The sequence below is a fragment of the Thamnophis sirtalis genome, unplaced genomic scaffold (genome assembly GCF_051295495.1).
Source record: "Thamnophis sirtalis isolate CommonGarterSnake01/CBP01778 unplaced genomic scaffold, rThaSir2_p1.2 scaffold_8, whole genome shotgun sequence".
NCBI classification, from domain to species: Eukaryota; Metazoa; Chordata; class Lepidosauria; order Squamata; family Natricidae; genus Thamnophis; species Thamnophis sirtalis.
The window spans coordinates 24349595-24372901 of NW_028261388.1; the positions used below are offsets into that span (position 1 = coordinate 24349595).

General features: G+C 40.3%; 1 protein-coding gene across 3 annotated transcripts; it reads left to right on the top strand.

Annotated features, from left to right (window-relative positions):
- Positions 1-1802: 1802 nt before the first annotated feature.
- TEX26 (testis expressed 26) lies at positions 1803-20288 on the top strand. Of its 3 annotated transcripts, none has more exons than XM_087721269.1 (7): positions 1803-2195; positions 7729-7810; positions 10894-11056; positions 15372-15528; positions 16253-16426; positions 17564-17725; positions 19982-20288. In XM_087721269.1, exons 1-7 carry the CDS (start codon positions 2054-2056, stop codon positions 20086-20088), a joined length of 987 nt encoding a protein of 328 aa, XP_087577395.1. In that variant the 5' UTR covers positions 1803-2053; the 3' UTR covers positions 20089-20288. The 3 variants fall into 3 exon arrangements, with proteins under 3 accessions (XP_087577395.1, XP_087577394.1, XP_087577396.1); XM_087721268.1 differs by having other exon boundaries at positions 1804-2195; positions 7726-7810; XM_087721270.1 differs by lacking the exon at positions 7729-7810 and having other exon boundaries at positions 1868-2195.
- Positions 20289-23307: the final 3019 nt, after the last annotated feature.

Consider the following 23307-nt stretch of genomic DNA (forward strand, 5'->3'; position numbering starts at 1 on the left):
TTATTAAAGAATAAGGATCTTTCTTTTTAAAAGGTGGCAGCCTTAGCTTGCTAACCATACTATTACTGTATTAGATTCAATGAAGGGCTAAATTCCTTATAATTATTGTTTTCTTAGAGAAGGGGGGATTTTGGCAGAGCCTTCCATGTGACCCACTGGCTTCTATTCTAAATTCCTTCACTTCACTCACCACCTAAAGGCTCAAATTCCAGAAAAGTCAGCATGTTCTTCTTTTAAAGTATCATTGAACAATTACAAAAGAAAGAAAAAAAGAACCCAGTGGAATCTCACATAACCAAGGCATTGCAAACTTAAAACATTCTCCATATAAAGTGCTACCTCCTTGCCCCTTTCCAGAGTTAAATAATCCCCCTTTCCCAGACAACACTCCATTCTATTTCAAGCCGTCAAATGAATCTTTGTACTTTTATCAGAGTGCTCAGACTAGGCCAGATTATGTTTGGCTACTTTTGTTATGGGATCTATATAAAGATAAGCTCCAAAGAGTGCTTATCTGATCATAAGAAAAGGACAATTGTTAGCTACTACCCATCCCTTGTTTTGGTCCTTGGGGGTCAAGCCTCTGACTGTCTACTACTATTTCTGACTATAAGTGGCTGAAAACCTGGAAGCAGAGTTTTGTGCCAGTTTCACTAGACAGTGAAAACTAGAGCGTATCATTGAAATTGGCAAAACGCCAGCACATATCTGAGCTATAAAAACCCACTCTCTAGAACGAAAGAAATGCAGAAGACTCCTTGAAGCCATGCAATGATTAACCTGATATTGCAGCTTATAAATAGCAGCTGTTCATCACAGATAAGGGGGGGGGACCCAACCACGTTTGAGGGGTGCCCCCTGTACTGCCCTCTGCCCCCCCCATTTTTAAAGGAGATCCTTTGTCACTAATAGGCTGCCAATCCTTCAAGGATCCATGCATTAGTGCGTTGAAAGAAATGTCCTTCTAGGTTCGGCTCCAAGTGGGGAAAACGACACTGGAGACATGGAGGCTGCTTGGAAAGATGGTTTATTGGTGGACAGGACCACATGGCTTGAGTCCTGAACAGAAAAGGTGATCACATGCTTCAATGTTGGTGGAGAAAAGAGAAGGGAGGACTGAGATGCTGAGTCCCTGGTTTTATGCCCTCTCTGGCCTTTGATCTTGATCTTGTATTCTGATTGGTTGTCAGACTCCCATGGGGCCATGCAGGGGCAACTCTCTAGGCTGCTTTTTGAATCCAGGTTTGGTTGAGCTCTCAGATGCCATGTGGTGAGTTGGGTAAAATGCCAATATTATCATGCCTTAATCCCATCCCCTGGAGCTGAAGTGGAGAACTCTTTATTATGTAAAGGGACTAGCGTGGCCTTCTTAATGGCCCATTGACAAACGGGCGGGGAGGGGGGCGGGAGGCAGGAAGCTGCAGGAAATTTCTCTTTAAAACGTTTCTCCCTTTCACATCCAGGGAAATATAATATTCTGCCTTTTCAACATTTCCTAGGATATTTCACTTCTCTGAGAGAGGGCTGGGTGATAACTTTCCACAAGTGTCTATTACATTTCTTTCAGCATAAAGCCCATTCCTTTGTTTTTATTTCCCCCCCCCCATCCTCCCTCGAGTCAGTCTGGAACTACCCAAATGTCAGGCAGGGGGCACACACGAGTGGGGAAGAAGGTGCCCCCCATCCCCTTGGTTGGAATTCTGGAACCCAGTCGTCTTAGTTTAAATAACATGCTGCCTAAAACGCACAGCTCAGTTTTGCTTTGCTTCAACCATCCCCATCGCGGTCAATCCCCGTCGCCTTGCCCAAGCCGGCGGGAGAAAGGTGCAGCCTACTGGTTCCCTGGGTCACAATCGCAAAACTGGTGCCTGGGCAACAGGCAGGTCTGGGCGCAGGCAAGCAGGCAGCGGCGTTTATTGCGTCTCTCGCTTTGCGGCTTGGTGACAGGACAAGCTTTCCCCCGCCGTCTCCATTCCCAATTGTTCCCTGCTCCAGAGCTATTGCTTTGCGATCGGAGAGCCAGGAAGAGGCTGAGTTGGACTAACCCACCTGCATGCAGTTGCCGGAGCGCGACAAGAGCGCTCTCCTTCCCCCGATTAATGGGGCCGCCCCAGCGCCTCCCCCGTTGCTCCCCGACACACCACCATGGAGACCCAGGTCTGCGCGCACGGCAGCGCCACCGCCGCCGCCTGCTGGTGAGAATCCCACTCTGGCCTGTTTGGAGGGAGGGAAGAAACGGGGACTACGGAGATCCGAGCTTCTCTATCTGAAGCTGGAAGGCACGCCCTTAAACTCTTGAGACGGGGAAACATTGCGAAGACGACGAAGGCTGGACGCGAGGGTCGCAATGGAACGGAGTGAAATGAGGCCAAGCCCCCCCCCCCCAATTTGTGTTTACGTTCTGCCTGGGTATAGTCTTTTGTAACATAGTTTAACAGAGTTGGGAGGGACCTTATAGGTCATCAAGTCCAACCCCCCCCCCCAAGCAGGAGATCCTACACCATTTCTGACAAATGGCAGTCCAATCTCTTATTGAAAGTGTCAAATGATGAAACTCCCACAACTTCCAAAGGCAACTTCTGTTCCATTGGTTGATTGTTCTCACGGTCAGAAAGCTCCTCCTTTATTTCTAGGTTGAATCTCTCCTTGATCAGTTTCTATCCATTATTCCTTGTCTGACCTTTGGGTGGTTTGGAAAATAGCATGACCCCCTCCTCTCCATGGCAGCCCCTCAAATATTGAAACACGTGACCCGTCAAAACCGCGGTCCACTAAAGCGCGCCTGATCAAAGTGCGTACGTGACGTCATCAGCGCGACAAATAAAATTAAAAATAAATTAAATTAAAATTAAAATAAAATTAAAGCAAGCCGATTCACATAAAGGTAAGGGTTAGGTTTAGGGTTAGGGTTAGGTTAAGGGTTAGGGTTAGGTTTAGGGTTACGTTAAGCGTTAGGGTTAGGTTTAGGGTTAGGTTAAGGGTTAGCGTTAGGTTTAGCGTTAGATTAAGAGTTAGGTTTAGGGTTAGGGTTAGGTTAAGGGTTAGGCTTAGGGTTAGGTTTAGGGTTAGGTTTGGGGGGGTTAGGGTAAGGTTTTCGCGTTAATTTTAAATTTACCACTCACAGCGTGCCATTTTCATCGCGCTGTGATGATGTCACGTACGCGCTTTCGGCGAGCGTGCTTTAGTCTACCGCGGATTTGTGGTGGAACCATTGGAACATTGCTATCACGTCTCCCCTGGTCCTTCTCTTCAGTAGACTAGCCATGCCCAGTTCCTGCACTTGGATTTTAAATTAGCGACAAAACTAAATCCACAATCTTCCAATGTTCAGATACTCAGACGGCTCTGCCCTATCTCTCAGGGCAGCATTTCTCCAACTTAGCAATTTTAATTTCCCCAAATTCTGGAAGATGGTCGTCCACCCATCTTAAAATGGTCAAGTTGGAGAAACACTGTCCAAGTGAAAGCCACTCAACTGCTTGTTTCACAACATGTTGTGTCACAATAAGGCTGGGGTATTCGGGGTTATTCTGCTGCTTCCAGCAAACTAATTGGGATTTCATTCAATAAATCATGGCTAAAGCAAAGCCCAGAACAATGTGTGACCACCTCTCAGTGTGGTTATACAATAGTCTTCGATTTGCAACCCCAATTGAGCCCCAGATTTCTGTTGCTGAACGAGATAGTTCTTAAATGAATTAGGTCCTGTTTTGCAACCTTTCTTGCCACAGTTGTTAATTAAATCATTGCAGTTGTTAAATTAGTAACGTGGTTGTAAAGTGAATCTGGCTTTCCCATTGACTTTGCGCCAGAAGGTAGCAAAAGGGGATTGCAACTCTCATAAATATGAACCAGTTGCCAAGCATCCAAATTTGGATGGCATGATTGGGGAAGTTGCAAATGTGAAAAACGATAATAAGTCACTTTTTTCAGTGCCATTGTAACATTGAACTGTTACTAAACAAATGATTTTAAGTTGACTACCTGTAGTGCAGGGATATCAAACTTACGCCCTGCGGGCTGGATTCATCACACTCTGGCCATGCCCACCCCCAATTTAGCAAAGGGAAAAGTTATGATGTGTCAAGGGATGGCAATATATCGTCACTAGTTTGACACCCTTGCTGTACTGTAACAGGCAAGAACTAGTTCAATGTTGCCCAGCTCACCTGTGAAGCTCCCCAGATGACTTTTGAGCTATTGTTCCTCAGAGATACCTTATGTATGTATGTATGTATGTATGTATGTATGTATGTATGTATGTATGTATGTATGTATTTTATTATTTGTATGCCGCCCTTCTCCGGGAGGACTCAGGGCAGCGAACAATTCAAGGGGGAAAAAAGGGGGAACATAAAAAGACAAAATACAAATAATAAAAGTAGACAACAGTCGCACAACCATACATGCCGAGAGGGGAGGGAACTCATCACCCCCAGGCCTGCCGGCAAAGCCAGGTTTTGATGGCTTTTCGGAAGGCCTGGAGAGAGGTGAGGGTCCGAATCCCTGCGGGGAGTTCATTCCAGAGGGCCGGAGCTGCCACAGAGAAGGCCCTCCCCCGGGTAATAGCCAGGTGGCATTGGCTGGTAGATGGCACCTGGAGGAGGCCAACCCTGTGAGATCTAATGGGTCTGTGGGAGGTAATTGGCAGCAATAGGGAATGCCTCTCTATATGCTCTTTTGAAAGGAAAGATGGAATAGATTCTTCAGTGATTTAAAACAGATATTTTAGGGGCTATTCGAAACAGCAAGAAAAAGCTGCATATTGCTGTCCATGATTGAAGAAGAAACCCAGAAGTCTCTTAGCAGAAGATCCTTTTAAAAATAAAAAGCTCCGGAAATGGGATTTTTGAGTTCAGTACAGTGGTTGTACAATATGGACTGCAGTTGAGTACAGTACAGTGGTTGTATTTATTGCATTACATTTAGAAGGAGGAGCTACCCTGTTTCCCTGAAAATAAGACCTCCCCAGATAATAAGCCCAATCGGGCTTTTGAGCACATGCGCTAAAAAAATAAGCCCTTCCCAAAAATATTGCAACACAGCAGCAGCCATGAGGTGACCACGCTCGCCCCCTCCTGCACCTCAAAAATAAGAAGACCTTCCCGAAAATAGGGCCAAGTGCTTATTTCGGGGGTCAAAAGAAAATTGTCTTATTTTCAGGGAAACACGGTATGTAAGTGTTCCTCAATTCCTCCTGTTGGAAATGATTATAAGTCTGGACAGCTCCCTGAGCAGTTGATCATTTGTGCATTTTGGTTCCTAAATAACTGTGGTAGGTACAAAAACAAGGTTTGTTTTTGTCTTATGACTCAGGCTTACTAAGACACAAAAAACTTGCTCTATTGCACTGACTGGACACATACATTGGACTAAGTTAATAGTGTTTAACTTTTCTATACATTTGTCCTTCAGAAGCATGCTGAGTGGGGCCAAGAAAAATATAATTTCATTTATTTCTATATAAAATTAAGAATTATTACAGTAATATGATTGCTCCTCTGTGAAAATTTAATAATTTTCTCCTTGTGTTGCATGAACACATACAATTTTATAAGAATTGTTAAAGGTCTTTGGGTACTATTTTGAAGGCTTTGAGGATTCCAATGCAAACTCTATGAATTCAGATTGTGCACCTTTGTATAAAGTTACAATGTGATTTGTTGTGTTGAACTTAAATTATTGGGGGAATTCACCTAGGCATTGGGAGTGTCCAAATCTTGTTGATGGTTCTGAATATAATTATGTTCTAACCAAGCGTGGCTTCACAAAGAACAGCATAGTGCAATATTTGAACCAAAATATATTTTCTCACAGTGGAGTTGAGATAGTCAACTATGAGGCCTGCATTTTAACAAGAATCTCTGGGCCCGAGTAATGCTTACAATGGAGCAAAGGTGCAAAATCTGCCTTTGCCTTGTGTTTGCCTTTGGCCTGAAGTGGCAGGGGAAGAGAATAAGCATAACAGAACAAAAGGACCATATTCCAAATGGGGATCAAAAGAGTGTTCTGGAATTGGAGAGGTTACTGGTTTAAGGATGTTTGGTCACTGCAGTTCCATTGGAAGATCCCAGGTTAGAGAAAGAAAACTTAGAGGTCTACTTGTTACAACAACAACAATTTATTACAGTCTTAGACCAGAGACCAGAACAAGTAAAAGCACTCTATCTATCTATCTATCTATCTATCTATCTATCTATCTATCTATCTATCTATCTATCTATCTATCTATCTATCTATCTGTAGGTCTCTAGTTATTTGGGTTTTCTCCCGTGTAGAATTGGAGATGTCTTGGCGACGTTTCGACGAAGTCTCATTCGTCATCTTCAGGCTACTTCAGGCTACTTCAGGCTACTTCAGGCTTGGTGCTTCCAGGAGCAATTGCTCCTGAAGTAGCCTGAAGATGACGAATGAGACTTCGTCGAAACGTTGCCAAGACATCTCCAATTCTACGAGGGAGAAAACCCGAATAACTAGAGACCTACATACTAACACCCGCGAAAACTTCAGAAAATATATATATATATATATATATATATATATATATATATATATATATATATATATATATATATATATATATATATATATATATATATATATATATATATACACTTAAAATTCTAATAAAAAATAATAAATAGCAACTAAAATCTATAATAAAATCCAGTGTCAATTATACATGGTCTGACTATAAAATAGTTGCAATCCCTAAACTGTGTGGCCCATTGTAGGTTCAATGCTAGAAGGAAAAAGACTAAGCAGTGCAAAGGATTTGCCACAATTGTTATATAACATCACTATGGTGGAGAAGACATGTGTTTGCAATGAATCTCCAGTGCTTGGTCTACCTGTTTTAGATTACTCTTACAAAAGCAATCATGATATGTGTGGCACTTTAAGAGGAACATTGTGGCCTCCTATGAGCCATTTTCATAGGTTTTTTTCCTACCCCACTCCATTTCTGGGTACAGTTGAGGAAATAAAGTTAGGCATGAAAATCAGTTGGGTGACTTTGGGCCAGTCATTCTCTCTCAGTCCATATAATGTCGAGCTCTGACAACAAGCCAGTCAGTCAATTTCTAATTCAACCAATGGGTCAATACTCAATTGATCCTCCCCCAAAGTGGACCCTGCATTTGTGAAAAAATGCTATAAAGAAATATATATATATGAATGAATGAATGAATGAATGAATGAATGAATGAATGAGTTTCTATCACTTTGATGAAGAGAGGAAAACCTCTGTGGTACCGTTACTTTAAAACAGGTCAGGCAAGAAGCCTGAATGTTATGTGGTAAAGGTTCTATAATTGCCAGTTGACTATATAGAAACAGAAAAAGAAATGCAGAAAAGAGATCTTCTTCAATTCGCTAAAGTGTAAGTGTTTTCTTTTTTTTTAGAGGTGATAGATATGTTCTCACTGTTATAAGACGTTGTTGAATTATTAGTAGTAGTAAGATGAAAGTAAATAGTACCTTTGGGTGGGAGAGAAATCAACTGAATGAAAACAATAACATAGAGACAGATAACGTTATCTTTGTCTATCAGAGATCTGAACTAGATTCCCCACCCAATCTGCCCTTTACTTTCCCATTGATAGTAATTCCTATCGATGCCAAAGATCTGTTGCCTAACCATCATTTTGTTCATTCTTGGTTAATAAGACAAGAAACCTTAGGGAGTATGTAAAATGTCTAGCACTTAACACGTACTGTTTTTAGTAGGTAGACTAAAGTGGGATCCTTATGAATCGACAATGAAACATGATTTTGTCTTTAAAACTGCAACAGGCCCTGAAGCAGATTGGTAAGAATATACTAATTTAACTGATTTAAACTTTTTAATCATATTTGGTTTATTGACTTCTTTTGAAAACATTCTCATGTTCTTTTATTAATCTGTTTCTTAAAACTTTTGTGTTTTGTTTTTCTGGTGGCATATGATGCATATATGGAAAAGGAGACTAGCTTTAAGCTTGGTTGTGTTTTATGTGCTGGAGACTATTTAGATTGAGAACAATTTTGCTTCCTTTTATTTCATCTATATTTTCCCACAAACTAGTGTGTCATTGCAGTTTTCTCAGATCTTAAGCTTTTAAAGTAGGTTAAACTAATATTTTCAGAATCCAACTGACACATCCCTCATGTTTTTTTTAAAGTGGGTTTAAGCCACATCTCTTCTGAAGAGAAATATGACACATAAATTCCTACTCTAACCGGTTCTGAGCAGTATCAGATTGCCATGCTCATTTTTTTGCCAAAGATTACCATCTCACATCTGCTGTTTGTCATGACAAATAGAGTTAATTTCAACCAAAAGTCCACATAAAATGTAATCCCCCCCCCCCCGCATAAATTCAGGTTATTTTTCTGAAGCATATTTTCAATCAGAATTATTTTTCTGGAATAGAAGCAGCTAGTTTAAGTATGTAAATTACAGTGTGGGTAAAGGTAAAGATTCCCCTCGCACATATGTGCTAGTCATTCTCGACTCTAGGGGGCAGTGCTCATCTCTGTTTCAAAGCTGAAAAGCCAGCGCTATCTGAAGATGTCTCCGTGGTCATGTGGCCGGAATGGCTAAACACCGAAGGCACACGGAACGCTGTTACCTTCCCACTAAAGATGGTTCCTATTTTTCTACTTGCATTTTTACATGCTTTCAAACTGCTAGGTTGGCGGAAGTTGGAACAAGTAACTGTAGCTTACTCCATTACGCGGTGTTAGGGATTCAAACTACCAAACTGCCAACCTTTCTGATCAACAAATTCAGCATCTTAGCCAATGAGCCAACGCATCCCTTTGCATGTATGGAGGGAATATCAAAAACTCACAATGCCCTTCTAGATCCTTATGACTCTGATATTATTGGAAATAAAGTCCTTACTCCTTAGTGGAACATATTTTGTTTAGGGTTGACAATTTTTTAGTCAGGAACGTTGATCTATACTTCCTCTTGAGGCAGAAACATCCCCAGTTTATAAATTTTTCCATGATACACATTTCCAGAGTCTAGACCTTCTTATTTTCATGTAATATGCCATTGGAAATAACATTAACTAGATTTTTAACATTCAGCCCAAATAGATTTTGATTATGTGAATTGGTATTAAATATATAGTATTTTCATATTTATTGCAAATACGTACAGGTATAAGAAGCATTGTAATATGTCATACAAATTTTACAGTATATTCACAGGTTTACCAATTTCCCAAGTGGTCAAAAGTCCAAAATATGGACTATTTGAATTTATTTCTTTTGGAAAAGAAATATATTTATACATATAAATAGAGCATAAATAAATCAAGTAGGATAACCAGTTCTAAATTAGTTTTCTAGAAGATATATATTCTATGAAAATATGCTTTTAGCCTTCAACTAATTCTCTGCCAGTTTGAAGATTTTGTTGCTATAATATTTATCAGGTGTTATTGATAGAAAGCCAGAAAGACAGGCGGAAGGCTATTTTATTGCTAACTTTTTGACCTCATAGACAAGATGCCCTTGTGTCTTAATGGCTATTCACACCCCAGAGAACGCTGTTTCAATAAATTATCTGTTACCAAGTAGAAACCATAGAATAAATCTACTACTGTGCTGACCATTCTCCGCCTTTAAGAAATTCACAAGACAAAATCCATTGTTGTAATATGTTTTTCCTATTAAAACTCTGTGTCAACAAAATTACATTTTTTTAAATTTCAAGGCTGGCTACAAAAAAATTAAAAGCATAGCTGCATTTATGTATAGATCATTAAACCAAGATTTTCTACTCTAAGGTTTACTAAACAAGACCAGTTCAACACAATGCTGAACTAGATGGAAACAGCCTGTATAATGGCTTAGCATTATATACAGTCCAAATATTACGTATCCTTTGATTGCAGATCTTATGATCCATACGTGATATGGATCTGCTATAGAAGAGAGAAAGAATGATTCACCAGTAGGCCTATCCTGCCAATCATAAGTTTTCCTAAAGAATGTATCAAGAGACCTCTGAATGGGCCAGAGGTTTATTTAGTCTAGCACTATGTTCCACCCAACTCCACCTTTTGCGCTGTATAAATCACTCGCAGCATCATGTTGCTGTCAATGTGACATAAATAGTTCCTTTTATCAGTCTTGAATATTATTGCAATTAGTTTCATGGGTCTGTCCATGTTCTAATAGCTCCTCCTTTTTACAGCATATAATTTTATAGACTACAGTTTTCTTACTTGCGTCAATCCCAAATAAAAAGCCCCAGTTATTGTCATCCTTTCATAGTCTGTATTTAATAATTCTCACAGAATTTGATTCTCAGCTGATGTCAGGGTAGTTGTGAACCCTGGATCATGGCCATCTGGTTTGCCAATATTTCATCCTTAAGCCCAGCTGCCCATGGCTGTACTGAGTGGGAAATCCCAAAATACCAGCAGAGTTAGGTTGGGGAATGCTAATGAAGACAATAACAAACTAGATAAATTTAGCCAGCTGACTTCGGCCTTCTTTTGAGGCCATTTTTCGCCCTCCGGAGGGTGAAAAACGGACCTATGGACAAACTGGAAGTCACAATTCTCGAACTTCCAGTTTCCCTGTAAGTCTGTTTTTTGCCCTCCAGAAGGGGAGGCCTGGGGAGGGCCAAAAGCATGAGGTGTGTGTTTGCTGGTCACGGGTGCATGTGTGTGCACGGGGGGGTCACACATATAGCATTATGGGTGTCACAACCCCCCTGCCCTCCCGCCGCTTTTGGCACAGGAGCCAAAAAAGGTTAGCCACCACTGATATGTAGATTCACTTTATTGAAAAGAGACATCGAGTAGAATTAGAGATCGCTGTAGGTTCAGGTAGTTCAGAGACAATAGGTGTGTGGTTGCCTTGTCATTGCCATTGTCTTGTTTCTTGCAGTGCCAGAGCTGGGACAGGACACGTCATTCCCTTTCAAGTAGATGAACCAACTGCAAAAAGCATCTACAGAGATGAATTCTGCTGGAAGCCATATTCCAAGGCAGAGCCTATAACGAATGGCTTTATGACAGTAAAGGACAGGAACAATCCTCAGCCTGGAGATGTAGGGTTCAAGTTATTGCTATTTCAAGAATATGTCTTACTTCTCTTCTTATTTTAATTTTTTGATGATTTTGGATATATGATAACTTGGTTTTGAAATCATTGTTCAAAGATGATATTGTGGGAAAGGAAAGGTTTAGTTATAAGAAATACTTACCGTATTTTTTCGGAGTAAGACGCACCAGGGTTTTGAAGAGGCAAATTAAAAAAAAAGTTTTTGCACTCTGCAAACCTCTCAAAAACGGGCCATTTTTCGCAAAAACGGGCCCGTTTTTTTTTCCAGCCTTGCAGAGTGCTCGGGGGGGGGGGGGAATGAGCAAAAAAGCAGCCCATTTTTTGTAAAAAAAAAGGCATGGATAGCCTTTAGGGGGCTTATAGAGTGCTCCTGCAGGCGGGTTGGGTGGGGGTAAAATTGAGCAAAAATCTGGTCATTTTTTGCTCATTTCTGCCCTCCCCAGCACCCAGGAACACTCTGAAAGCTTCCTAGAGGCTATGCATGGCCATTTTGGTGAAGGGGGTGGGGTTTCAGGAGGCAAAAATGCTGTATTCAGTGTATAAGATGCACCCAGATTTTCAGCCTATTTTTTGAGGGGGAAAGGTGCGACTTATACTCCGAAAAATACGGCAATAGAGTTGTGAAATGCATTTGAAATGTCAAAGCATCTTTCTTTGAAGTGTTAAAACAGCTGGATCTGCTTGCAGGCCAGGCTTCAAAGACTTTCTTGTTTTCTGCACTTAAATTTGCACCTGCTGACAACATTTCCACTGAACTGAAAAGTGCCAGTAAAGTGAAGTGGCTGTATACACACATCCATCCACACCTAGAGATGTGAATAATGTGCAAAGCAGCGATGTGAGCCTTGCAAAGGATGCATCTATTTTAATAGCGTGCTCCACCCCTGCTAATATGCTTTGCATAGAATGTATTTTATTGCTTTGCATTGCCTGAACTTTGCATTCAATTTTATATGTATTTATTTATCACTGAGTTTTATGGAGTCTAATGATATTTCCACCAAGTATGAAGCCTTCAGTCCCGATTAGGATTACACTCGGGGTGGTGGTAGTTAAAAACCTTTCTCTACTCAAACTTTACTGCTTTTAAACAAAAAAATTATATGGAGAGCCAACTAAGTGTTTAGCATCATTTATGGCAAGTCTAATTACAACCATTTGAAGTTTTTTTTTTTAAAAAATATAGTCTCCCTTTATTTATTTATCAGCACAAATACAACAACAATATATATATATATATATATATATATATATATATATATATATGTATGTATGTATGTATGTATGTATGTATGTATGTATGGATGGATGGATGGATGGATGGATGGATGGATGGATGGATGGATGGATGGATGGATGGATGGAGATATATATATATAAAAAACACAAATATAACAAAGGCAACAGTAAAAATATTGGGTTTCTGTCTGGATGGACTCTTGTGACGAGCCTAATGACAGAGAGTGGAAGTGTGACCTTCCTCCCACACTTGGGCATACCAGGGGTTGTGAGTTTAAGTATATATATATATATATATATATATATATATATATATATATATATATATATATATATATATATATATATATATATATATGCACACACACACACACACACACACGTATATGACAATTCTCCTTAACTTCTAGTTTTCAACTTTGTTAGACTCTTTCATTAATCTTTGTTTCTTTCCTCCAACCACCTATACCGTTTTTCCCATGTCCGATAATATTCTTTCGCTTCCTTCCCTGAATTTCTTTTGTTAACTTGTCCATTTCTGCACAGTCCAGAATCTTTCTTATTATTTCGTCCTTGTTTGGTATCAATTTATTTTTCCATTTCTGAGCGAAAGCAATCCTCGACGCCTTGTAGAATTGAATGCAAAGTCTCTTTTTTATATTTGGTCATCATTATTCCTAGCAGAAACACCTCTGGTTTCCAGTCAATTTGGAGTTTTGAAGTTTTGATGATGCTGAACAAAAAGATTTATGACCACTCCACCCTCCTCCAAAGTGATGTATTTATAACCTTTCCTGCCGGTTTCCCTAGAAAAATCAATGGGGAAGTTGACAGGGAAGGTCACTGGGTTAAGCCTCCCTCCCCAGCCTTTCTTCACTTGCATCCACTGCATTCCCCTTCACTTGCACACCCCCGTGCTCTCTTTCCACAGCCGGCCTCTACTTGAATACATATATGCTTGCACTCCACATCCTCTTTCCATGGCCTCACTGCAATTATACATCCTGCATCGTCTTTCCTTGGTCTCCCTCAATTGACCCCACATCCTTTCCATGGGCTTCCTGTGATCTCACATGTGCACATACTCCATGTTGTTTCCTGGCCTGTCTGTGATCGCACACATCCCACACATTGATTGATTGATTGATTGATTACATTTATATGCCGCCCTTTTCCCCGAAGGGGACTCAGGGCGGCTCACAATTCAATCAGGGAAGGAGGTACAGACAGGGGGATAAAAAAGACGAGACATAACAATACAAAATTTAAAAACACACAACAACCATACCATTCGAGAAGGGGGCAAAAACTCTTTAGCCCCAGGCCTGTCGGAACAGCCAGGTTTTAAGGGCTTTGCAGAAGGCCTGGAGGGTGGTGAGGGTTCGAATCTCCACGGGGAGCTCGTTCCAGAGGGTCGGAGCAGCCACAGAGAAGGCTCTCCTCCGGGTAGTCGCCAGTCGGCATTGGCCGGCGGATGGAATTCGGAGGAGGCCTAATCTGTGGGATCTGATCGGTCTATTGGAGGTAATTGGCAGCAGGCGGTCTCTCAAGTACCCAGGTCCAATACCATGAAGGGCTTTATAAGTGACGACTAGCGCCTTGAAGCGTATCCGAAGACCAATAGGCAGCCAGTGCAGCTTGCGGAGGATAGGTGTTACGTGGGTGAACCGAGGTGCACCCACAATCGCTCGCGCGGCTGCATTCTGGACAAGCTGAAGTCTCCGAATGCTCTTCAAGGGCTGCCCCATGTAGAGCACGTTGCAGTAGTCCAGTCTTTCCCTGGCTTTCCTATGATTACAAACATGCATGCAACCTGTACCAGAGGTGGTATTCAGCCAGTTCTCTCTGGTTCGGGCAAACCAGTAGTGGCGGATGCAGGAGGCTCTGCCCGCCCGCCCCAATGTAATGTTTGAGCACTGTGCATGCTCAGAAGGCGATGCACATGTGCAGACGCGCCGCACACGCTCACATTTGCGAACTGGTTGGGAAGGTAAGTGAATCCCACTGCTGACCTGTACCCTTTTTCCTGTGATTGCACACACCCTGCCTGATCTTTCCATGGCCTAGCTGACATTGCATGCACACTGTGCCCGTTTTCTTGGCCTCCCTGCAATTGCACACATATGCACATATAACCCACATCCTCCCTGCAATTGCATGCACGCAGATCTCTCATTTCCTGGCATTTCTGAGCTCACATCCCACCAGGCATCCTTTCTCTGATTCGTGTGTGATCTGTTCTAGGCCTCCCCGCCCATCCGCTCCCCAGAGTCCTTCCTGGGCAATTCCTCCACTTTCCGCATAATGATCCACATATTTGGATTATAACAGCAACTGGGACATCCTGGATTTCCATTTCTGAGCGATGTAGTCACACGACATCATACTTCACAGTCACATTGCTTAGCAAAGGCAAATCCCTTTCCAATAGCTGGTGTAACTCAAAGATTATCTACCCATGCAATTGTTCACTAATTATTTTACTGGAGTACAAAATTGTATTCGTGGTTTCACCATATACAGATATACATGGTGTATGAAAATTTCCCCAAAGGAGATAAGATAAGGGCAGTTGTAGAGTTTAAGTAGGGCAGGAAAGAAGCTAGGAAAGCTTTTTAGAAATAAGATTATCTGCCTAAAAAAAATTTCAGTGGCCTGAAATTGCTATTCCAATACATATGTGCTCAATTGATGAGGATGAGGATGTTATCCATTCAATCGCGTCCGACTCCTGGCGATTCTGTGGGCCAGGTCTCTCCCTGGCTTCCAATCATGCATTGCTTCTTTGAGTTGCTCTATGCTCCTGCTGGTGTCAGCTTTGATGGTGTCCATCCACCATGTTCTTTGGTGGCTTTTTTTTTTACTATTACTGATAAACATTTAAAACAAGCAGTTCAGAGCTATGGAAGATACAAATAATATTTATGATCACACAGGCATCTTTTACAAAGATCACAAAAATTCAAATTGCTTTTAAGAGGCATAATTGAAAGCACATTTGGGTGGATTCTTTTTTTAAAAAAGGTTTTGTTCTTTATCATTTTCTTCTTTCCGTTTTTTAGCGTTTCCTGATATGGCAACTGCCTCGTGAAGAAACAGCATTACCTACAGATAGCTTTTCACCATGGACAAAACCTTTTAATAAACAAGATTTGGAGGAGGTACTAAAGAAGCAGTACAAAACAGTATACACGAGAGATTATTTAGGAATGCAACCAGGTGAGGGTTGTGGCTTTCCTTCCTTCTCTTGAAATATGTAATGAAGTGCACGTGAAAAGTTTTGACTGGAAGCTGAAAGCATCCCCCCAAAACATTCTGATTATAAAAAGAGATTATAAAAAGAGGAGATTATAAAAGTAACCACACACAGAACTCCAACCTTGGAGAACATGGAAAATAGAGTTATTTGGACAAAGTCATGCATTGAACATTTATATGGTGAATTTGTGGTGAACTATATGTGGGATGTTTGGTAAGGTACCACTGGAGAATCCTACTGATTCGCTCAAACCGTTAGCTCTGACTGCAAGCCGAGAGCGAACCGGTCTCTGTTTCCGTGAATGTGTCATCCCCCCCCCCCCAAGGTTATACTGACCTTTATTTCTGCTTCTGAAGCCCTGCTGATCAGTGGCGGCAGATTGAATTGCAACTTCCCGGCTGTTTTCCTTGCTCCTTTCCTTGTTTGCAATGTAGACGTTCAATTTTTGCTAAACTGCACATGCACGAAGCACGGATGAAGCAAACCGGTTTTTCAGCCAGTAGGCACCCGCCCCTTTAAGGTACCATCCTTCAATTTGAGCCCTGGTGAGATTATTAGGATTTACTCTCAAGTGCATTTAAGACTGCAATCAAAATAATTTTCTGCTATTTGCTTTTCACTTAATACCCCTTCCCCATTCCTTTTACAATAATTCTTTTTTTATGTGTTATTCAATCTTTTCAGGTACTCCAAGGGATGATGATGTTTCCCCTCCAGATTGGAAAACATTAATCCCAAAGCCACCAGATACTGAAGTCAGGCGCCATTATCAGCCACAAGTCCGTGCACCCGAATTAATGGATTTCACTTGGAAGTATGGGTGTAATGCAAAACGTAAAATTCCGATCAAAGGTGCTGGTAAGTTGTGTTTTTCTACAGCTGAACTATAGAGTTCCATAAATTAACTAGGCAGGTGACTTTTCTTCCATGGTTAGATTTTTCTTTCCAGCTTCCAATGATCACAAATGTGGTGGACAATGAACTTCACTAGAATAGACAAGATTTTTTAGGCCAATGTTCAGCATCTATAACCCAGGTAGTTCTGCATTAAATTCCATGGACTCTGCATGAGCCATTTTGTCCCTTATTGTAATAAAAGGAAAGCGAGAAATGAGGTTGTATTCAGATTTCTTACCAAATTTCAGAAGAATAAGTGCTGTGGGGAGAGGCATATGTGCTCCAGCTCTGAGCTAAAGAGTGCTAGTCACCATCATGGTGCAAGTATTCCTACTCTCCTAGCAGAAGATCACCAGTCTACCATGTTGCTCTTCATGCTCCCAGGCATCATCTCCTTGGATTACTCTAAGAGGATCAATCTTCTGGAATTTGAAGTAGCACTCTGTTCAGTTTCTCAGTGGACACGTACAGTTTTAGATTCCCACATATTCAAGGCCTATAATTGTAAGAGAACAGAGAGTGTATGGCAGTGGTGGGTTTCAAAAATTTTTAGAACCTCTTCTGTAGGTGTGGCCTGCTTTGTGGGAGTGGCTTGCTGGCCATGTGACTGGGTGGGAGTGGCTTGCCAGCCATATGACCGGGTGGGTGTGGCTTGCCGGCATGTGACTGGGTGGGCATGGCCAACTTGTAAAATGTGGTGAAACTCACTTAACAACATTCTTGCTTAGCAACCAAAATGTTGGCTCAGAAACTCTGGCATTTGAAGCACGCCAAGTTACAAGAAAAAAAACCCCCAGGGGTGTTCAAACTTGACAGCTTTAAGACTTGTGGACTTCAACTCCCAGAATTCCTCCTCTCGCTCTTCATCTTGATGATGTGTGGACGGGTGGGGGGAGGGAGCTGGAACCGGTGCTAAACGGCATTGTAGATTTGTGGAACCTCTTCTATAGAAAAGGTTAGAACTGGCAGGAACCCACCCCTGGTGTATGGGCAACAACATACCACTTCTTATGAAGGAGGAAAGGGTTTAAAAAGTGGACAATACTCACTTTTGTTGAATTCTAGTTTGACATGACTGTTACTGCTTTGCCTGCACAGTGCCTTCAATGACAATTGCTCAGATCTGGAATCATGAACATAGCAAACACCTGTCCACCTATCAGAAGGATTTTGGAAATGATTATCTTGATATCCTATCAGTTCTGAATTCTGTAGATCCAGAAGAAATTAAAGAATATGTGGAAAGAGCTCCTAAGCCAGGTAGATGACTGCTGGGATGTGTGTGTGATTTGTATAGGACTTCATAATGTTGCATATGATAAGACATTGTGATTATCCTTTCTATCTACATAGTAGTATAGCCTTTATTGTCATTGAACATCATGTATTAAATGAAATTGGTTTTAGCCTCACTGGTACAATCCATGACAAAAAATATAAACAACATAAATAGTATAAAAATAATCCCTATGCAAGTAAGGTGGGGGGAAAAGAAAGAAAAAAACACAGTCAGATTTCCACGCATGTGTGGAGTGATTGGGGTTGTGTTTAAGAGTCTGACAGCCTTATCCAATCTTTAGTAACTCCCTATGGGTATAGACTAGTTTTTGCCTAGAGAGTCCACTGTGACACCAGGAATTCAAAGCTGCAGCATCTACATGTTGGATTCTTGTAAACTTACATGGTAAGTTTTTTATGTGTTCCATTTGCAAAGTTTCTTTCAAGACCTGGATCTGTTGCCTACCTAAATAAATCTAAAACATACCAAGTAGGAGTCAAGAGTCTTTTAAGGACTAGAGGAGAGATGATAGCAGTGTTCCAATATCTCAGGGGTTGCCACAAAGAAGAGGGAGTCAAACTATTCCCCAAGGCACCTGAGGGTAGAACAAGAAGCAATGGGTGGAAACTAATCAAGGAGAGAAGCAACTTAGAACTGAGGAGAAATTTCCTGACAGTTAGAACAATTAATCAGTGGAACCACTTGCCTCCAGAAGTTGTGAATGCCCCAACACTGGAAGTCTTTAAGAAGATGTTGGATAGCCATTTGTCTGGAAAGGTATACGGTTTCCTGCCTAGGCAAGGGGTTGGACTAGAAGACCTCCAAGGCCCCTTCCAACTCTGCTATTGTATTGTATTGTATTGTATTGTATTGTATTGTATTGTATTGTATTGTATTGTATTGTATTGTATTGTATTGTATTGTATTGTATTGTATTGTATTGTGATGTGGCAGATACCATGACCCAACAAATGAATATTCTGAGTATTATAAAAGGTAATGTATTTATATTAAAAACTATTCACCACTATTCATATAAAGTGATGTGAAGCATCAGAATTTAGATTTTGAAAGCTAGGTTTAAAAAAAATGTTTGAGTTTTGATTTTGCAGCTGTCACATGGGTTGTTTGGGAATGGGTTAACCATCTTCAAGCACAAAATTATTAACTCCTGGTATACATGAGCAAGACTTCTAATTATTCATATTAATTCATCTCTAAGATCTTAGAAATGAAAAACAATATTAGCATCTGGATCAATTGATACATATAAGTCAGTAGAATCATCAGACCTTAGAGGAGACCTTGATAGCCAACTGAACAGATAGAAGCAGAAGTGGAAAGCAGATCCTGTTTGGAAGGATCCCGGTGGTGCCTCAACCGCGGTGGTCGCGGAAGGCAGCCGCGCTCTAAGCACCTGTTCCGCACTTCAATTAGGCGTGAATCTTTATCCAGTGAATTTTTAAAGAATCCTAACACTATATGCTAAACACAAAAATAAGAAAAAAAGGCTACACTAACTACTTGGAGAGTCCAATTTGCTGTTCAAGGACTGAAACTCTCCAACTGCCTCCTTTTAGGGCGACTGAGTTTTTAAAACTGAACCTCTGTGGGGAACAGGAGGCGTGGCTACACAAAGATTTGAACTCAGTCCTTGGGCAGCAAGCTGAAGTTAACCCATGCTTGGACACTCCAAGCAGCGCGTAGGAGAAGAGCATCGCCCCTTAGAGTCGGGAACGACTAGCATATATGTGCAATTTAGACCTTATTGAGACTTAAAGCTTTTAGATTATTACAGAAATTTGGGCAGCTAGTGTGTGTCGGGGGAAGGTAGGGGATAATGGGCTGTGTAGTGAAAGTGGGAATACAATTTTATAATTTTAGCCCTTGCCTATTTCGGGTTAAATGAAAACTGTCCAACTGAAATAATTTGCTTTTAATAGAAACCTCATATTGTGAAAAATGCCATGATTTGAGGAATAGTTTTTATATATACCACAACAAGAAAAAAATGTTAATCCCTTTCTAATCATTAATTCTTGTCAAAACTTCCTTGGTAATTTGCATCTTAAAAAAAAGATTATTATGTATTACATACAGAGAGTTATTTTAGTGTGACATCTAGGCAAATCTTGTTGACAATCAAACCATTCTCTGAATTGGAAATAATTAATGGTATATATTTTGCCTGGCTCTTCAGATGTAAATCAGATGACCTTCTTTCCATTTTTCTCCAGAAAAAATAATCCTTCAGAATTTCCTTGATAGAGTCAGTGGAGACAAAATATTACAAAGACCTTCCTCATCAAAGAAGTCAGGAGAAAATCCAATCAGATGTGTCTGATACTTTTCAGAAGAAAATTCCTCAAAATGGAAATGTGGCTGTTTCAAAATGCAATATCCTTATGATCTGTCTTAATAGTAAAACCATTTGAAGACTATATTTACTTTTCTTATACGTGAGAGTTTCTTTAGAAATCTTAAAAGACTGCACTGGCACTACTAATGTACTTCCCTAACACTGACAATATAGTGTGAATTGAAGCAGTGTTCAGTTATTATTACCTAAGATGCGGCGTGCTTGATATATTGCAAATCAAAACCTTAATCCATTCTAGTTGCACTGGAGATTGATTTTCATCCTGCTGTGAGATTACATTAATTACATTAATCAGTTATATTAATTACACACCATGGTTTGACTTGCTGCAATTTTGAGAAATTTTTTAAATAAAGATTTTATACACATACAGTACACACACACACATTTATTTTTGCTTAAATGTACTGACACAACGATCAAACATTTTAATTGGACTCTTAACCTTACAAATTTAATAAATGGATGAGTTTTAGTTGACAAATTGCCTCTTCTTTTTTTCTTTGCAACCTGATCTCTTCCAATTTTGTTAGGGTTGCACCCCCTAGAACACCCAGCCAAAATACTGAAGCCAAAACAGTTGAAAATGCCCAAAAGACAAAATTAAATGATTGCATTTGCATAGGTAAAAATATATATAGGCACAATTAAATAATTACATTTGCACAAGTAAAAGTAGAAGGTATCATCTTAAAAGAGTCATCTCGGAGTATGAAAAAACTGAATGCCATAAGAGTTTTTGTCATTGCAAAACTATTTTTATCTAGCATTAGGTATTTACATATTTTCTGTGAACATTTCTCTGGTTAAACACTAACTTTTGATCAACTAAACATTCCATTTTAATTAATCAACTATAGTTGCAAGATTTTCATTCTTCAATGAACTTCTTTATTTCTTTGAAGCCATATTTTTACATATTAATTATGTTCATTGCTTTATAAATTAATCTGGTCGGAAACAAAAAAAAACCCCAAGACAACCTCATTAGAAAATAATTCTGTTGTATATGTTTATTTTATATTCTTTTCAATCAATTCAGCACTCATCTACATTGAAAACCACAAATACATCCAAGGCCATGGAACGAAGTTAGAGGGGGAAGGTTAAGGCTAATCACTTGCACACTTATTTGGAAATAAGTCTGCCATTAGAAATCTAAGACCCTTGACATTATGATAGCATATATAATATTCCTGCTGTGCTTTATAACAGCCTAATCAAAACATATGCAAATTAGAATGTTTATGAAAACACTTATTTCCAGATACAGCTGAGTATGTGCATAGGGATAGGGAAGGATAAAAATATAATCCTCTGTTCTTTAGTGAAATAAAATAGAAGTGCACGGATTTAAATACAAGGACGAAGCTAATGCAGCTGCTTTGCTGCAATGCAAGAAGGACAACATCCAGTTGCTTTAATACATCTAGGAAAGCTGCTTTGGTGCAACATGCTCCCTTCAAATGTTTTACGTAGCTCTAGAATTAGTGCAAACCTAGCATACTATAATCCAGGCCTATCAAACTGGAGCCCATAGGCTGGATGCATCACGTGCAGGCCACGCCCACCCTGGTTCCATAAAGGCAAAAAACTTCACGATACATCACACAGCGCGATTGAGTTTGACACCTGTGATATAACTGCTGTCTGATTTTGGCATCAGATTATGAGAACCAGATGGGTTGATTTGCAAAACTAATTTAGGATTTAATGATTTGTGTAGATGCCGCTTGACAATCCTAGATTAGGGTTATGTGTGGACCCAGCCAGTGGTAAATTGTCAAGGCATCTGACGCCGGTACATAGGTTGTGGTGCTTATGTGATTACATCACCATGTATCACAAAAATTGGGATATTTTCAGAGCAAATGCCTTTCCGTTCAACTGTTGACTACAGTTTTCACTGCAATTCTTACACAGATTTATTAAACAATTTAAACATGTACAAGAATCCTAAAACGATTGTGTCTGTTCTCTTACATTTCTGAATTATTCTGTCTAGAAGTGTTTTATGAATCATTTTGGAATTTCTCTATTGATTTTTGTTTAATCAGAAACACAGAAAACAATACTTGAGAAAAGTGGGAAAGACTTCACAGCCACATTCCTATGTGTTGTGTAACCCAACAGAGAAAAGGACATTCTGGAATCATTTAGAGCTATTTTCATATTTGTGTTCCAGTTAAAAGATTCTGAGCTCACCAGACGATTTGTGTACATGTGTTTTGTATAAATGAGCATCTGATTTGCAGCTTTTTTTTCACAAGTATTTTTTTTTCCATTGGCATAAAAATTATTTTTCCCCTTCATTGGAGGGAGAGACGTCCAAAAAGTCATGATGGAAGCCACATATATTGACTGAAGTCCTGCCACTTTTTACACAGAGCTGAGCTTTGATTGTACCCTTGTGGCCACCAAGGTTATAATGTTTTTGACCCCTCGTGTGGACACTCCTTTTTTTCAACTCACTTTTTTGGTGACACTGTTTAAGTAACACAAACCTGTCAGTTCTAACCAGACATGCAGAAACAATCAGAGAGAGAGGTGATCCCATGGGTATGCAGACCTCAGATTGTGAAGGAGTTTATAAATGACCATCAGCTCTTTTAATTGCACTCAGAAACATACTGGTAATCCTTTCAGTTTGTGAACTAGCATCATTACATCAGGGTTCTGAGACATGTCCATTGGTTCACTGTTGCATTCAGGACCATTTGTGCAGACCACGTCTAAAGTTCAACCCCTGCCAACCTAAACCCAGAAAGGGAGGTGCAGCACGACACAAAAAACTGTTGCACATCTGGATCAATAGACCATTTGATCCGTACCGAATGCAGTGGGAGATCTGTGGGAAGATGCCAAAAGTGGTAGGAATATATTGTACCTGACTATTTGCTGTAGTTCTTCTTGAAACTTGTCATAACTTTGAGAAACATGTATTCTGAAATACATATGACAACTCCATCAGTTGTTGTTAGTTGCGAAGTCGTGTCCGACCCATCGCAACCCCATGGACAATGTTCCTCCAGGCCTGTCTGTCCTCTACCATCCTCTGGAGTCCATTTAAACTCATGCCTACTGCTTCAGTGACTCCATCCAGCCACCTCACTCTCTGTCGTCCAATTCTTCTTTTGCCCTCAATCTTTCCCAGCATTAGGCTCTTCTCCAGTGAGTCCTTCC

Bases quoted from the DNA above. Each gene is read 5' to 3' on its own strand.
- TEX26 (XM_087721268.1), top strand. From the start codon at position 2,054: ATGCAGTTGCCGGAGCGCGACAAGAGCGCTCTCCTTCCCCCGATTAAT. The intron at 15,529-16,252 runs GTGAGGGTTGTG...CAATCTTTTCAG, and splicing joins TTATTTAGGAATGCAACCAG to GTACTCCAAGGGATGATGAT. The intron at 17,726-19,981 runs GTAGATGACTGC...ATTTTTCTCCAG, and splicing joins GGAAAGAGCTCCTAAGCCAG to AAAAAATAATCCTTCAGAAT.